Source organism: Nomia melanderi, chromosome 12 (genome assembly GCF_051020985.1).
Source record: "Nomia melanderi isolate GNS246 chromosome 12, iyNomMela1, whole genome shotgun sequence".
Lineage (NCBI taxonomy): Eukaryota > Metazoa > Arthropoda > Insecta > Hymenoptera > Halictidae > Nomia > Nomia melanderi.
Genome location: NC_135010.1, coordinates 13,733,876 through 13,750,621, shown reverse-complemented (window position 1 = coordinate 13,750,621; position 16,746 = coordinate 13,733,876). Strand labels below are relative to the sequence as shown.

General features: G+C 38.1%; 4 protein-coding genes across 9 annotated transcripts; 1 reads left to right on the top strand and 3 right to left on the bottom strand.

Annotated features, from left to right (window-relative positions):
* Positions 1-62: 62 nt before the first annotated feature.
* On the bottom strand, positions 63-11,407 carry LOC116433685 (E3 SUMO-protein ligase RanBP2). The gene is made up of 9 exons (XM_031992045.2): positions 11,019-11,407; positions 10,173-10,398; positions 9,916-10,092; positions 9,511-9,823; positions 2,951-9,441; positions 2,656-2,874; positions 2,232-2,576; positions 1,093-1,418; positions 63-1,012 (listed from the first exon to the last, which is right to left on the bottom strand). Exons 1-9 carry the CDS (start codon positions 11,088-11,090, stop codon positions 836-838), a joined length of 8,346 nt encoding a protein of 2,781 aa, XP_031847905.1. The 5' UTR covers positions 11,091-11,407; the 3' UTR covers positions 63-835.
* Positions 11,408-11,784: 377 nt separating this feature from the next.
* LOC116433694 (RNA pseudouridylate synthase domain-containing protein 1) lies at positions 11,785-13,065 on the top strand. 4 transcript variants are annotated; one of them, XM_076372821.1, is made up of 4 exons: positions 11,785-11,991; positions 12,059-12,302; positions 12,369-12,645; positions 12,912-13,065. In XM_076372821.1, the coding sequence occupies exons 1-4, from the start codon at positions 11,785-11,787 to the stop codon at positions 12,952-12,954; spliced, it is 771 nt and encodes a 256-aa protein (XP_076228936.1). In that variant the 3' UTR covers positions 12,955-13,065. The 4 variants fall into 4 exon arrangements, with proteins under 4 accessions (XP_076228936.1, XP_031847920.1, XP_031847921.1 ...); XM_031992060.2 differs by lacking the exon at positions 12,912-13,065 and adding an exon at positions 12,703-12,872; XM_031992061.2 differs by lacking the exon at positions 12,912-13,065 and having other exon boundaries at positions 12,471-12,872.
* Positions 12,889-14,173, bottom strand: LOC116433696 (DNA repair protein XRCC3). Of its 2 annotated transcripts, none has more exons than XM_031992064.2 (5): positions 13,987-14,173; positions 13,662-13,859; positions 13,467-13,585; positions 13,175-13,384; positions 12,889-13,098 (listed from the first exon to the last, which is right to left on the bottom strand). In XM_031992064.2, the coding sequence occupies exons 1-5, from the start codon at positions 14,009-14,011 to the stop codon at positions 12,889-12,891; spliced, it is 762 nt and encodes a 253-aa protein (XP_031847924.1). In that variant the 5' UTR covers positions 14,012-14,173. The 2 variants fall into 2 exon arrangements, with proteins under 2 accessions (XP_031847924.1, XP_031847923.1); XM_031992063.2 differs by having other exon boundaries at positions 13,455-13,585; positions 13,987-14,162.
* Positions 14,174-14,289: 116 nt separating this feature from the next.
* On the bottom strand, positions 14,290-16,647 carry RIOK1 (RIO kinase 1). 2 transcript variants are annotated; one of them, XM_031992048.2, is made up of 5 exons: positions 16,380-16,647; positions 15,285-16,309; positions 14,990-15,201; positions 14,605-14,880; positions 14,290-14,533 (listed from the first exon to the last, which is right to left on the bottom strand). In XM_031992048.2, exons 1-5 carry the CDS (start codon positions 16,433-16,435, stop codon positions 14,432-14,434), a joined length of 1,671 nt encoding a protein of 556 aa, XP_031847908.1. In that variant the 5' UTR covers positions 16,436-16,647; the 3' UTR covers positions 14,290-14,431. The 2 variants fall into 2 exon arrangements, with proteins under 2 accessions (XP_031847908.1, XP_031847910.1); XM_031992050.2 differs by lacking the exon at positions 14,290-14,533 and having other exon boundaries at positions 14,697-14,909.
* Positions 16,648-16,746: the final 99 nt, after the last annotated feature.

Here is a 16,746-nt window from a genome sequence, read left to right as displayed (position 1 = left end):
TTTATCATAAAAGTTGCTCGTAACTCATAGATTACAACAAATAAATGTAAAAAAATTCAACGTTACTTTTGAATAAAATGTTTTATTTCTTTCTCTTTTTGTTGCAACATTGTAGAGTATTTCATATAACACATATAATACTTCTATTCTGGAAATCTGAGAAATTAAACAATACAAAAAACATAAAGTTATAATATAAAGATTACTTATTATCTATGTAATTGTAGGTTCACGATATTATATATAAACGTACTATACAATTGCACGTTTAAATATTTTCCACGTTCCCTTGGAATTACTAGGTTTGTATCACAGGTTGATTGTTCAGTATTGTTGAGCTGTTTGAGCATCCAGTATCTTTACTTCGAGTTCCCTTTATTCGTGGATTTACTGTTCATTTACGATTATTAAAGATCGCTCAACAATATAATAAAATTTATTTAATTATTTAAAGCCTAAATCAGATATTCATGTGTAAACGAAAAATCAGAAAAGGCATAGCACTTCTAAATGAAACTGTATTTCTTAGACTGATAAGAAAAGAACCGATAAGTTTGGCACAAGTTAATTTATTAATGAAACGTTTTGATCTATTATCACGCAATGAATCTTACGAATAAAACGCATCTAAGTCAATAAAAAAATTCATTTGCTTTCCATTCGCATGTTCTTAAATAGTTTGTACAATCATTAATTATTTAAGTCCACCCGTCGTAAACACGAATGAAATTGAAAAAGATCTAATATTTATAAATCGAATTTAGACTAAAATCAAATGTTTTGTGTATACAAGAGATACAATATACTTTATTACAAGAAATCTTACAGGGAAACTTTACTCTTCGTAGAATGATTCGATGTTGCTGACTGTTGCATATTCCACACCCTGTTGAAAACATTTATACATTTCCTGTGAAGCTTGAACTGATGAAAAGACTGCTTTCAAAGTGCGCTTTGCCTCTGGTTCTAAAGCATAATCGACTGCTGTCCAAATGCATTCTTTGCCGTCCACCTTAAATAAACGACAGATATCTTTTGTATAATTGAAGTAACAATATGAAAAAATTGAATTCGAATGTAACATATTTGTACCTGCATCTGCGTGTTTACACGAATGATGGTATTGCTTACAATATGACCTGCTTCGCCTACTCTTAATACTATCCTTCCGCCAACAGCATCAGAGTCAAAATAAATAAATAAATTTCCTAAAGCCACAGGCACCCATGTATCATCTTTATTTGTTTTCGCAAATAAAGTAGCTCTCCTTTCAAAAACGATAGAGTCCTGATCATCGTCATCCTCTTCCTCATCCTCGTCGTCTTCTTCCTCTTCCTCCTCTTCTATTTCATCCAATTCTTCATTCTCCTCGTCATCTGATTCTTCGACCATGGGGCCGTCTTCTGTAGCTTTTTCACCTAAATTTGTAGGAAATTGATTAAACTCGCATGTAAAATATAACAGATTCAAAGTGAATGAAATAAAGATGCAGGAATCAAGCAAGAACTGACGTAAGCTTACTTGTTATCTGTGTTATTCTTATGTCTCATGAAATATATATGTACATGTATCTTAATATAATCCTGATTAGTGTTACGGCACTTTCAGATATTTACTCGTATGAAAAAAAACTGTGTAAATTGTATTTTGCAAAATTACATTTTATTCGGACGTTCCGTAATTAAAATACGTAATTATACAACTTTTTTTTTCCTATAACCGGATTGTTAATACAATAATATTGATTCGGTAATAAAATTTTATTTATAATATTATTTAAGACAGGTGTACCTTTACATATCTATGCTTCCTTTTGTTCGAAAGATAAGAATTATACTAAATTAACAAAGATTCGGTAAAACAATTTTGTACATTTTCATATTACGAATGAATATCACGATCACATATCACAATCAATCTGAAAAGTCTAATACATCGATCGAGAACTACTCTTTTTTCCTTAACAAAAAACACGGTATTTTTTAAAAAAATAACAAAATATCTCTTATGACCACGTTTCAGTACACTCCGATCACGCATTAGAAATACTCTTAAACAATAGTACGTTCTATATGTAAAAATATAGTTATAATTATCATTGTTCAACGATTGAAAAAAAAATATCCATTCGATAATACGTAACATAGCGGTGGTTGTGTCATGCAGCCAAAAGCAATAACCATGAATTGAGGAAAGCTTTATAGGCAACAAGTTTGCATCTTATTCCTTACGGATTTCGGTTAGCGTTTGTTGAATTTTGTCGACTGTGTCCTTAAACTTTGCAGCCAGATCCGAATTTTTAAATTTAACTGCTAACTGTTCTGCGCATGACTGCTCCTCTGCGTAATTCATGCCCGCCCATACCCATGCGCGATCCGACGTAGCGAGTTTGGTGAAATGTATATCCGGCGTAAGCAGCAGATTGCATACAACTTTATGAACTTGCTCTCTACGCAACAATAATCTGTAGGTTCCGCGTTCTGCATGATGTAAGATTTTCATCTCGCCAACGCCCCTTTCTTTCCATTCCCGTGTTGCATTGTCATATCTATACAATTTCGCTCTTTCGCAGAACACTGTAATACAAATATAAACACCGACAATAAACAATGATTCTTCTTCCGATCATTTAATCCTCATTAAATGATACTGTACCTTTCTCTTCATCTTCCTCTCCAGTGCGCACCTCGATAACATCGGGTAATGGCACAATAGGTTCAAAATGAGGGTCGTGTTCTTGGTCATTCTCATTCTCATCGCCCTCTTCTTCCTCGTTTTCACCTTTCTTCTCTTTCGCTGTTCCCTTCGTAGATTTATGTGGAGATTTAGAACCAAACACGGTTGACCCGGCACCAGCAAAAGAGAAGTTAGGATCTACAAAGTGAGTATACGCAAAACAACGTTAATATCAACATCATTGTCATCGTCGCATTTATATTGATCAACGTACCTTTTTTAAATGCTTGTTGGGGAGCTTTCTCCGCTAGGTCGGAGAAGGATACCTCCGCGGAGAGGAAACTAATACCGCAATCTTTCGCAGGCTCATTCTCGGACGTCGTCAGTTTTGTGTCAAAGATGTTCGTCGTCGCGGAATTCGCGATTCCAAAAGATGGTTCGTTGCTGGCCGTTCCAAACGAGAATGAAAACGGCGTAGACGTGCTACCGAATACTGCATTAGTGGGCTTAGCGGACGCTCCGAATACACTTGTAGTTGTCGTGCTCGTGCTGAACGGAGATGAACTGCTGGTAGTCATTTCCGAGCCAATCTTCGCCGCGGCCTGTCCGAATATCGGAGCACTCGCGCCGAATACTGGATTCGCAGAGTTGCTAACGCTAAAGGAACTAGGCTTAATGAGTCCAGGGAAATCCTTCTTCGTTGAACCGCCGAACATGTTCTTCCCTGTACTGATGCCGAAGAGACTGTCTGATTTAGGCGTGCCAAACGAGGGGAACGAAGACACAGAGTCGGTCGTTGCTTGAGACTGAGAGCTGGCTGGACTGCAGATGTTCAAGTTCTCAGTTCCAAGGATACCCTGCTCGTCGCTCTCAGATTTCTGCGTCTCGCTGAGTTGAGCCTGCGACATCACGAACGAGAAGCCTGACTTCGTGGTCTTCTTATCGTTCGCTGCACTGGTGTTGCTGCTACCGAACATCTTGAAAACAGGAGAATCTGTATTTGGCATGCTAGTCGTAACGGTCGTCGCAGGCACAGTGGTCGCAGGTTTCTCAGCTGTTTTCGACGATTCTTTACTGACAGTACTGCTTTCAAACAAAGGTACTGGCGGTTCTTTGCAGCCTCTGCAACCAGGACAGTCCGGGTTACGCTTGTACGCGTAGAAGTTTTCTGGGAGCTGTAACTTCAGCGCGGCTTCCCTTTCCTCGGGCGTCACCTTCATCTCGTACACAACCTCTATCTCTTGGCCGGACGTCTTAGGATCCGAACTTGCATCAGGTTTGACCTCGATAGCTTTAACATCCTTCCCCGACTTCGCATCCTCAATGGTGTCTTTGAAATGCTTCGCGATGTCGGAGTTCTTGAAGCGACACGCGAACAGCGTATGCTCGATCTCGCCTTCGCTGTAATCGGCGGCGGTCCATATCCAGGTCTTCTCGTCTTTCGGCTTCATCTCCAGATTCGGCAGGACGAAATGGTTCAGGCAAAGCTTGAAGATCTGCTCCCTCCTCATGATCAATCTCAGCTTGCCCGTCTCTTTGTGTCGCAGCAGCTTGATGTCTCCCAAGCCGCGCTCCTTCCATTCGTTCACCGTTTTGTCGTATCTGAACAACTTCGCCCTGTGACAGTAGAGAACCTCCTCGTCCTCCTCGCCAGTCTTCACCTCGATCTTGTCCGGCAGAGGAACCACCGGCGAGAAATGAATGTCGTCGCTCTCGACCACCTCCTCCTCGCTGTTCTCGCCATCCGCGGTAGCTTTGGACGGAGACTTCGCTACGAAGTTGAAGTCGAACAGCTTGCCTGGCGAGCCGAAAGTGAACGGAGAGTCTTTGCTCGACAACGTGTTGGACGTCTGTTGCATTCCGAACACGAACTTCGTGCCTGGGGTTTCAATCTTCGCGTCCGACTCTGCGGCTGCCGATGACGAGGTCTTGGTATCGGCGGACGCGTCGTTGGACGTGGGTAATCGGAACATGAAGCCACTCGTGTCCTTCTTCGAGGTGTCCTGTGGAATGCCGAACGTGAACGTGGGTGTGACACCAGTGGTGGAGGTGCTTATTAGAAAACCGTCTGTCTTTGGCTTCGGCGGGATCGACGGATCCTTTGGCGTGTCGCAGGCGACGCAGTAATTGTTCCCAACCGAGTTAGCGATATCACAATTTTTGCATTTCCACGAGGTAACCGGCGGCTTCAACGTTCCCGGGAGCGACGCTTCATTCGCGCTGGCCGTTACCGGGATCTCTTGCACCTTAGTTGCGTGTGGACTGGGCGCTTTGCACGCTATACACTCGGCGTTGGACGCATCGTTTCTCGTGTAACAATCCTTGCATTCCCACGAACCCGAGGGCGGCTTGAACAGCTCTGACAATGGTACCTGACTCGTGGTGGTCGTCGTTGGAATGTTTTGATTATTAGTCGCAGGACGATGTGCTTTACACGCTACGCAGACAGAGTTGAACGCGCCGTTTCTCGTGTAACAGTCCTGGCATGCCCACGAACCTGTCGGTGCCTTGAACAACTCGGACAGGGGCACCTGGCTTTTGGTCGTCTGCGCGTTCTGAGTGGTCTCTTGCTTCTTCATGTTTTCAGCGGAGACGCTGTCCTTCACCATCTTTTGCTGATTACTAGTGATCATGTTATGGAACTGAGAGGCTTGCGCGGCTGTCTTGAACGTCACCGCGAACGAACCCGGCTTCTTGTCCGGTCCATAGTGAATGGTCCAATTAACGACAGTGCTGCTGCCGCCTTTCCACATGAACAGCATTTTCGCGAGCACGCTGTAATTGTAGCAAACCTTCGTGGTATTCTCTTCGGTCATCAGTAATCGAATTTTGCCAGTCTTCGGGTTCCATAAAGTCTTCATTTGCCCGGTACCTCTATGGTTCCACTGCTTGCTGTCGTTATTGTAATACTGCAGAGTTACTTTAGCTTCGAATATGACTTCTTCCTGATCGTGCTTCGAGTCCATACTCTGAACGCCCACCAGTTTAGTCATGCTTGGAGAAGGCGCGTGAGGTCTTCTAAGAGTACTAGGTTGGGACGAGCCGGTTGGAGCAGTTTCCGCAGTTGTAGATGTTGGCGCTGTCGTGGTCTCTGCCTTGGGAGGTGTCGCAGTTTTTGCAAACGAAAACGTAGACGCTTGCGTTACCGCGGACATCGCTACGCTCTTAGGTGTCGCGACGTCAGCGGTTACTCCTGTTTTAGTGAAAGTGAACCCTGCGAATGGACTGACTTCCGGTTTGCTGGGAGCTTTTACAGGCTCAGTGGTAGGTACTTTCTGAATGATTGGCGTCGTCGTGAATGAGAAACCACCGAGAACCGTTGTACTGGCTTTTGATTTATCCGACGCATCTGAAACTGCAACCTGAGGTTGATTTTGATTGATTTGCGCGGCACCTTTCAGCTCCACGGGTGTCGTCTCCTTTTTCTCAATATTATTCGTTATGGTATTCGCTTTGGTAGATACTTTGCTCTCAGCAGACTTTTCGGTGGTCTGGAACAGACTCGGCTTCGTTCTCTCAAAGTGCTCCTTGAACGACAGACTCGTCTTCGCTCTCTCAAAGTGTTCCTTGAAGGACAGACCTTCCTCCACCGTTTTAAACCTGATGCAGAACTTCTCAACCTTCAACTCGCCGTCCGCAAAGTCGTGCGCGACCCAGAACCAAGTCTTCTCGTTGTTCGCTTTGGCAGTTAGCTCCATGTCGGGTGACAGGTAATGATTCGCGCACACTTTCAGAACTTGTTCCCTGCGCATAAGCAAACGAATCTTTCCTTCGCTGTTCTTAAGGAGTTTCACGTTACCAATGCCACGCTCCTTCCACTCGGTGTCCACGAAACGGAAAAGTTTCGCTCTGGCGCAAAACAAGACCTCCTGACCCTCTTCTCCGGTGGTGACTTTGACCTCTGCGGGTAGTGGTATCACGGGGACGAAATCCGGTATGGGATCGTGCTCGTGTTCATGCTCGCGTTCGCGTTCCTGTTCATGTTCGTGTTCCGGTATGATCGGAGAGCCGGTCGAGCAAATGTTAGCGTTCTCAGTCTTTGGTGCTTCTGGCATAGTAATGTTAGCCGGAGTGGTGGTCAAAGTGGTCGACAAAGGTGGCAAATTGACGGTGGTTAACACAGTTGCCTGAGAAGGCATGGATATTTGATAACAATGAGGAGCTGACTGTTCCGTGGTGACCATCGTGGACGCGCTTCCCTGTCTGAAATGCGGAGGAATTGTTACGCTAAGCGTTGGCTGAACAACTGGCACTGTAGTCGGCAAAGTGTCGGATGTGGTGATGACAACGTTAACCGGTGGGACTTTGTTCACGGGCGCGTCCTTTATCGTTGTCTCGGGTTTAGATGTCTCAACCTTCTGAAGCGAAATCTGCATCGACTGATTCGCTGGTGGCATCAGATCCGGCATCTGAGTAGGCAATCTCTGCGGGAACAAGCCCTGCTGAAGTATGTTCTCCGGCATTTTTGACCTGGTGTTCGGGTACAGGACCGGCATCGGGTAAATGTTCGTACAGAAAGAAGCCGCGTTCGGATCGCTGAACGACATGCCTCCTGGGAAATAGCCTTGGAAAGCTGTAGCCGAAGGATACACCAATTGAGAGTACGAATTTCTGTGCGACGTCTGGAACATGTTTCCTGATATCGAGGACGCGGGACCTGACGGGTTCGCGTTGTAATTTAACTCGTTGAAGTCCTCCTCGCTGAGCATGCATAGATCTTCTTCCAGATTCGGGTTTACGTTTACCGGCTGCGTACGTTGCCGTTGGATGTCCTTCCGCAACTCCGTCACTTCTTTCGTGAGCTCTTCGAGCTTCTCCATTACAATTTTATTCAGCTCCAGTATATTCTTGTTCTGTTCTGTGATGGACTGTATCATATTCTCCTTGGCATGGATCATTTGGTTGATCGCCCGTATCTGAGCATCGAGACGTTCGGGGCTCGGGCGTGCTTCCGAACGGTTTCGTGATAAATCTAGCAAGTCTTGATGTTGCGGCCTGTAGGGAGTGCTGGACTGCTTAGGAGTACGATGCGAATTCTTGTGCGGTGTGTTGACCATGTTGACGGAAGCACTCAACCCCGTGAACGTTGGTAACGCCGGGTTCACGGGTTGCGTCTCTACGCCACTGTGTGCTGAGGAGTAACTGTCGTCCGACATTCCGTCGCATTCGTTTCTACTTAGATCGCCTCGCGACAGGTCCGGATCGATTCGTTTCAATTTATTCTCTATACCGGCGATGCGCGTGTAAAGTTCCGAATTCAAGGGATGTTTTGGATTCGCTCCTGGACTGCGCAATCGATCTAATGTTAAATAAAAGCATTCTCTTGCTTTCGAGAGCATCACGATATGCTGCGATCTCATTTCCGACGTTAAACTCTCTTTCGGCGTGGAATTAAGGATTTCGTCCGCGAGCATCCCGTACATTTGACCCTGTTGGAACGAAGCTTCCGGGCATTTTAATGTCTGCAATGCGTCGATCGCTTTTTCGTATTGTTTGTCACGCACGAAACGTTGCGCCAAAATCAATTTACCCTCTTCTAGAGCTTTCACCAACTCCGGGTTACTCAATTCCTTGCCCTGATAGCTGAAGAACTTGGAATTCGTTACACGAAGAATTTGATTATTCTGCAGTCTTTCTAAAAGTGGAATCGCGGTGGACCAATACATCTCGGAACGTGCCTCTAAACTCGGTATCTCACCGTTTTCTTGATCGACTTCTTTCAACACTTCGGCTCTGTAAAGGAATATCCTCGCCAAATGAACTAACAGAGCGGGATGCAATCCATGGTTTCCAATGCAACGAACGACTTCTAAACCCTGTTGCAATTCTAATCTCGTGTTCCCAAGATCATCATCCAATGGTTTTTGTTTGTCCATTGAATAGACTTTGTAGGCAGCGGACCACCATTTCTCTTGAGCACAAGTGCATAGGGTATTGGTGAGATCCGCTGGTAATGTGGGTAATTTATCAGGATTCAAGAAACCGCTCAGTTGCTGTTCTTCCATCATCGCAGAAGCGCAGAAGATTGCTGCATTTAGAAATGCGTCGATGTCGAGGCGACTCAGACTGTCAGGGGATGCCTGATTCAAGTTAAAGACAGAAAATTGTAATTCACAGAACACCCGCGACGTCTGATTCGGTAAGGGCCCACTGTCTTTACTCTGTGAACCGTGAGGTCGAGATCTCAAACCAAGCCAAATCTGATGATGTAACGAATCCGGCCACACTTCTTCCGAGATTTCATCGAATCGTTTCAGTTCGTTGTACGAGCACAAGCGTAACGGTGGACTTGAATGCGAACTCTTTGCAAAATATGATGTCAATTTACCATCGTGATATAATCGACCGATAAAGATTCTCTGATAAACCCGTTCGCGCCACAAACTTGTACAAAACCTATCAATTTTGTCCAGTAGCTTTTTGGTATTGTCTCGCGCGTAATCCTGTAAAATATGCCCCGCTTGACTGCACCTGTAAGATCCTTCTCTATACCAAACGTGCACTTGACTTTTTAGACGATCCTTCAAATGCATAGTCCACACAGCTGTAGGATCTATAGGTGTTACGTGTAATGCAGTTAATAAAAGAGGTGCAGATAAACGTCCCGCTTCAGACCAACTGTCCTCTCCTCCTTTAGTCTTCCGTAAAAATAAACATGCCAAATGGAAATGTAATTGACCCCACATATGTAATAACATATTTTCAATAAAAACTGGATGATTGGAAAAGTTTGCTGACTTAAATTCAGTTAAACATTGATCGAAGCTGAAATAAAAATACATTAATTCAGTAATGCCGCTTATACGCGTGCATTCGTTTATATAGAGTACTTACTTAAATACTGCTTGTGTAGCATCTGATATACTTTTTTTTGTAATATTACCCTGTTCTTTTAAACAAAGAGCTGCGTATCTTTCTAGTACAGAAATGTAGAATATCCAAAATGTCCAATCTGACTGTTTACTCTCTTTACATTTTATAAGCAACTCACATAATGCCTGATACCAAACAACACTGTTTCTATGACTGTGCGTTGATTCAATTCTAGAAGCATGATTGTATGCATCTTCCAGTCTATGATTTCCTATATAATGTTTCAACAATTTAACTTGTAGATGCACATCTGTTTGTCGTACTGACAATTCCGCTAAAATAATGGTATCGTTATCATTTTTAAATGTTAAATGTACTTCACTATATATAATTCACAATAATATGAAATTAAATTATATTACGTACAAGTAATAAGCTTCTCTAAATCGTCATTGTTACCACTTGGTTTTTCTAATGTTAACATTTTCTCCTTTAATTGAAAAACTATTGGATGATGTGGAAACTTTTTGTCAGCTCTTTCTACCCAATATTTAATTCTATTCATATCGATGTTGACATCCACATCAGTTAGAAGTTCACAAACTAATAGATACAATAAATTAAGAAATACATATGCAATTTTCACATATACAAATTATAAATTCAAAAACAGAAGGTCGTACCCTTCAAAACAAGATCATCTTGCTTTGGTTCCAATTCAAGGGATGTTCTATATTGCATAAAAGCTGCTTCCTTCTGTCCTAAAGCTTCCAAAGACTGACCTAATAATTTATAAGCTCCAGCACATTTGTCTCGTATTTCCAAATAATTAGAAACATATTTCTTTGCAGATTCATAATCCCCAACTTGATAATATAGCTTTGCTATATTATAACATCGTAGATGTTTCTGTAAATGTAAGGCAGAAATATTTTACTATACACTGCTACGCTACCATCCTTCATACTATAAAATTATTATGCAAACTAAATAAATCACTAATAGATTTATTAATGAAATTTGTAACAATTTTTCAGACGAAAATAATTATTTTTCAGATATTAACAAATGAAAAAGTAGAAACTATAGAAATTTCTGTTATCATTCGTGAATCACTTAATTTACGCGCCTTGTGACTCTTGGCTGACCGGCTACACGGACAGAAATATTCCGCGGAGTACTAAAAATCGAACGGACATCAAATAGCAAAAAAAGAATGGTAAACAGTGAAAAAGTAAAGAAACATTAATATATTTCTTTAAAACACGCTAAATCGTTATATAGATGTTAATAGATATACGTGTACGTATTGTCTTCAGAAACGAGTCAAGGTCTCCAATACTATCCACTAGACTTGATGTTTAAATGAAAAGCATCGTGTCTTAATATTTCTGTGTGTTTCACTCAGAAAAACAATGAAATTTATATCCAAAGTAACAGTGAACAATCAAATGGAACATAGTTCATAGTATGTAGTATCTGGCAGTGTTTGGCAGTAACGACTTTTTCGTTGAAAAAAATAACCTTACCTCCTCTGAATTTTTGAGCTTGATAAGAATGTCTTTCACGTGCCGGTCAACGTCCTTTTTCGAACGAAACATTTTTGGAGAAGAATGTGAAGCCTCTTTTAACTCTCACGTGTCAAATTAACGCTCAGTATCTCTTTAAAATGAAATAAGAAACACCGTTATGTGGTGTAAGCTGAACGATAAGACTTCCCCCGCACAGCAATCTCTCTTTCAAACGGTCTCATCGAAATCAAGCGTGCCAACTTACATACTATCTACATTACACAAATTGTTTTAAAATAATGCAAATGCAATACAGTTTTAAATAAATATTAATCATTGTGCAATGAATGTTTTTCTATTTTTTTAGACACATTATACCGAAGTGGACAATATTTGGTTATAATCATCACATATCGAAAATCAATGTTACATCATTCAGTGCAACCGATGTGAAGTTGCATACGCAATTTAAAATATGATAAACATATCAAACAGACAGACAACATTGAAATATAACAGTAAAGTATTTTAGAGATGGTAACCGGTGTTTATTGTTTTATTGTACTTAATAAATTTCTCGAAGAATATCGTTGAAAATAGCTTATTTATTTTGTCGCACAGTACTTCATTTTATTGCAATTTCAACAAAATACGAAAAATGTTTAATTAACATTTAATTGCATACATGCATTCGCTGTGTATCGACACGTCTTGTTTTAATTACAAAATACACATAAAATGTGTAATGTATTAATTCATAAATAGTAAAACAATATTGTACAGAATGAATATAAATGAAATATTATATAATTGGTCTATGCTGATCGTCAAATTGACGCAAATAATTCTAAGGTTGTTGAAGTTGCATCTAAAAGAATTCATGAAATTTAGGCATAGAAATAATGTAAATATACTGCATCGCAGTGAGAATTTCTTGGTAGTATCTAAACCATATGATATGTATATCAATAGCAATAATCCTAAGAAAAAGGTATGACAGTCAATATTTGCACACACGAAAGGGAACGTGTTTCATTGATATGTATTTAAAATTTTAGAATACACTTCAATCTGAATTGAAAAAAATTTTACCTAATCTGGCTAATCCAAGTTTATTCCATGAATTTCATTTTGTACACAGATTGGATTATGCAACCAGTGGTATTATATGTATTGCATTAAATAAAAAAGCAGCACGAGCTGCTTCAAATGCATTTGAAACAAGAAGAGTAAAAAAGTTTTATTTAGCATTACTTCATGGTCATGTTAATGAACCTTATCTTGTTATAGATAAACCGATTGGTTAGTAATTCTATAAAAATGGTTTACAAACATCATAATTCATAAAAAATCACATTTCTTCATTAGGAATCGATGTTAGAGAAAAAATGGGAAATCATAAAATGTGTATTAATGATAATGATTTTTGTGAAAAACCCCGAAAGTCTTATACAATACTTGTTGTATTAGAACATGGCTTCAGAAATGGAAAACCAGCTACTAAAGTACTATTATGTCCAGAAACTGGTAGACGCCATCAATTAAGAGTACATTGTTCTTACATTGGTCACACAGTAATAGGAGATTACACATATAGTGAAAGAAAAGATGTTGAACCTTACAGAACATTTCTACATTCCTTCAGGTATATGTTTCATACAGTTGTTTCCCATAATGTATTGACATCAGTTTCTTTTTTAAGGTTGATACTAAATAATGATGTTGAAAACTTAGATATAAAGAGTATAGATCCATTCCAAGCCTCTGACCCAAGAAATCAGTGGTCACCAACAAATATTGCTCGAGTTTTAGATGAAAATATATTTTTTGAAATTTATAATCTTATGCAATAAAATTGCAACCTTTTTTATAGTTCAATTTGTATTACTCACTCCACCGCTGTTATTCCAGATCCTTGTACTTCGAATTGGATAGTTATTTCTGGCAAATTTGATGACAATTTGACACAAGCATATCTAAGAGAATTTATTCTATAGAAACATATAGAACTAGTTATCATGCTTAGCCATGTTACCCCTAAAGCTGGTTGTTCACTTAAGTTATCATTCAATCCATTGTTATGGACAGCTGTTGTTACCTATCAATGTTTTATATAATATTTAAAGATTTTACTAATACATAATAAGTAATTTTAGATATTTGTATTATTTTACCTGATTAATACAAACTATACAAATATCATTTTTACATAACTTATGTAATTGTTGACCAATTGTTCTTAAACGTTTTGCTCTGTTATTAGATTCATCTTTCCAATCTTCTACTCTAAATGGTGCAGCAATTGAATCTACAACTATTAATCCAATTTTTTGTGTTGACATTAATAAAGGTATTCTATGCAGCAAACATACTTCCAGTTCCTCCTATAAACATAAAAAATGAAATATTCTATAGGAGCTGCTATAGTCATTTTATAAGTCGTATAATAATTACAGTTGTTGATACATGTTCCACAAATATTGGGTCACCATTCAGTCTATATTTCTTAGCAATTTCTAATTTTTGGATTAATTGTTGCAACCTCCTTGATGGAAAAATTGATTCAGTACAAATGTATATAGCACCTGTGTTAACCATTAAATTAAAAGTTGTGTACATTTAAAATTAATTAACATTTAAAATGTGAAAATCAAAGAATACCAGCAGCCAAACCACCCTCTGTTATAGGCAGTTGCACTGTAAGACATAGTTGCAAAGCTAATTGAGTTTTTCCTGTATTAGCTGCTCCATAAATTTGTGTAATCCCGCGTGCAGCAATACCACCTTGAAGCATCGCATCAAATTTCGAACAGCCAGTCGTAAGGAATTTTTCGCAGTCCTTTATTGTTTTCGCATTTTCTGATATTATAAAACGATATAAATGTAATAACAATGCATAAATTCGTTAAAAATAAATAATAAAGGCAGCTAAACCAAAAATATTGGTCTCATAAAACATATTTGCAAAAGTTTAATATAATACTACCAAAATAATTTTCCTCTAATTCCATTCTTGAAGGTGTAATTTTCAAAGTTTTTAATCAATTAATAACACTTTGAAAATTGATCATAGTAGATGTAAATAAATACAAACGATTAGTGTGTTCAAAGTAGACATATACATGTAACATAAGTCACACTTCATTGGCGGTTTAATAGATGGCAGTTCCTTAAAATTTGAATCATAAATACACATGTAAAAACGTAAATGTACAAAAATTACGCATAAAGAGAATATAATTTTGGATAATGCTTTCGAGGATACACGAGGAATAGATTTTGACTGTCATTTTATTAAATATGGAAAAAATGTAACTTTATTACTTTTTCTTCCCAATATTCAAAAGTCAAACAAATTAAATATTACTTTTATACAACTCTTTTGTATTATATAATGTTTTAGAAGATGTTTCTCCTAATAATGTACACTATTACTTTTTCTTCAGAACCTTCTCTTTTCGTTTTTTTACATGTTTTTTTATTTTACTTTTTCTTTTTTCTGCTTGCTGTTCTTTCACTGCTTTTTTTCGTGCCTGAAATAAAACCTTTTTAGCTGTATGCTATACATTTTAAACACTGTACAAAAAGTGTAAAAAGTTATTACTTTTTTACTTTCTGGACTCTCGTGTCGAGGCCGAGCCGAATTCACGAATTTCGATTCGTTTTCTTCTTCGCTACTTTCGTCTTCTTCGGAATTATCAATATCCTCAGACAAATCAGATTTTTCGTCTGTATCATCAATTTCGTTGTTTCCTTTAGCGAGAATTTCAGGAGTGCTAAGGGGCTTAGATAAGTCTGCTTTTAAACCAACAAGGGTTTTATATATTAAATCTTCCTTTCCAGATTTAGCAAGCTTTATGTCGCGTTCAATATCAATGACCTAAACACGCTTATATTAAAATTATATACCTGTGAAAATTAATACGCCCATACAAGTTCACATATACAACTCATTGTGGACATGTGCATCTACTGTTCCTCAACATTACCTGAGTTAAATTTTGAGGAATATAAGCTTCTTTAAATACTTGTTCTTCAATTTGTTCCATGGGATCAATCTGTTGCTCATTTTTTTGGGTCATTTGCTCTGATATTTTATCTAAATAATTATCCATATTTTCCTCAGTTACAGTTGGGTCTGTTATGAAATCAAATAATGCCTTAACAGTCATTACACCTACTTCATTCTTTTTAAAAAATTCTGAAAGTATAATTGTCATAATTTAATTATATAAAATTAACATAATATCAGTCTATAACTACAAGATCTCTATGTTTATATACCAGTTATATTTGTACAGTCCTTCCTAAGAAATTCTAATGCCATAGGATGATCATGTTCAACTGCTTGAGATACATCTATTATTATAATAGACCCATCATGATACAACATATTGTATTCACTTAAGTCAGCATGAACAAGTTTGCATTTATTATACATTTTCCACATTGTCTCAATACATTCCCTGTATAATTTTCTTGGTTTTGAGGAACTAAGGACAACATCTTTCAATTTCGGTGATGGCCAACCATTGGTACCTATGAAATCCATTAACAGTACATGACTACGCAGTAAAAGTGGTTTTGGAGCATTTACTCTTCCTTGTTGAAGACGTATCAAATTTCGGAATTCTTTTTCAGCCCACGTTCGTACCATTTTACGTGGATTATGCCGACAATATCCATGACGAAAACGGAATTCACCAGTCACATATTTGTCTCGATCTTTGAATTGTAAAATTGATGTTTTATATATTTTTATTGCAAATTCTATTCCTGTTTTTGAAGTTGCATGATAAACATTAGCTTCCTTCCCTGTTGAGATACATCCATTAATTTCTGCAATTATACCCTGGTTTAAAAGCTTAAATAATATCATTCTTGTACGAGGATCTAAAACTTGTTCAACAGTTGCACGATCATGCTTGTCTTTAGTTCTAAGTCTATCCTTTTCTGCACGCTTATCATTTTCAATTAGGAGATTTGCAGCATGCCCTGGTAAAGATGGTCCTTCATATTTTTCAATACTAATTTTGTTTGCATAGCGACGGAATAATTTATCTGATGGTTGATAATTTGTAATCTTATTAGAAACATTTTGCGCATTAGCATTTTGAGTTTGAATATTTTTTACAATATCTTTTGATCTGGTTCTATTATCATCTACATCCCAAAGAAAGTCATCATCATCCAAATCAATGTCATTGTCATCTTCTATTTCTTCTGCTTCATTCTTTGATATATGTAGCTCATCTATATTTTTAGAAAGTTCACCATAAAATAGCGGTTGCCCTTTACATTTTTCTGGCCTATAATAAAGCGTTAAAAGTAATTAAAATCTGTATTGTTAGACAGAATATAAATAAATATTATACATACAGTATATCATTTTCGTCAGCATCACTGAATTGACCTTGTTCATCCTGTACTGACATAATGATAATTACTTTATAATCAATACTTCTTTTTAAAATATTAATAATGTTTTACCAAACGATGACAGTTAAAATATTAAACTGTTATAATCACGTTTTCTAAAAGCTTAAATAAAAATTAGGTTATATTTTAGTCACATTAAGGCGCTTTTCAATTGAAGTAAAGGTACCTACTTATTCACTGTAGGAAACTTTAACTTATTATTATCATTTATTACATATACCTACTATGCGAATATTTATTTTATTATATATTGTATGTGTATTGAAAATTATAAACTAATTCTACAATATTTTAATTCCAATTAAAA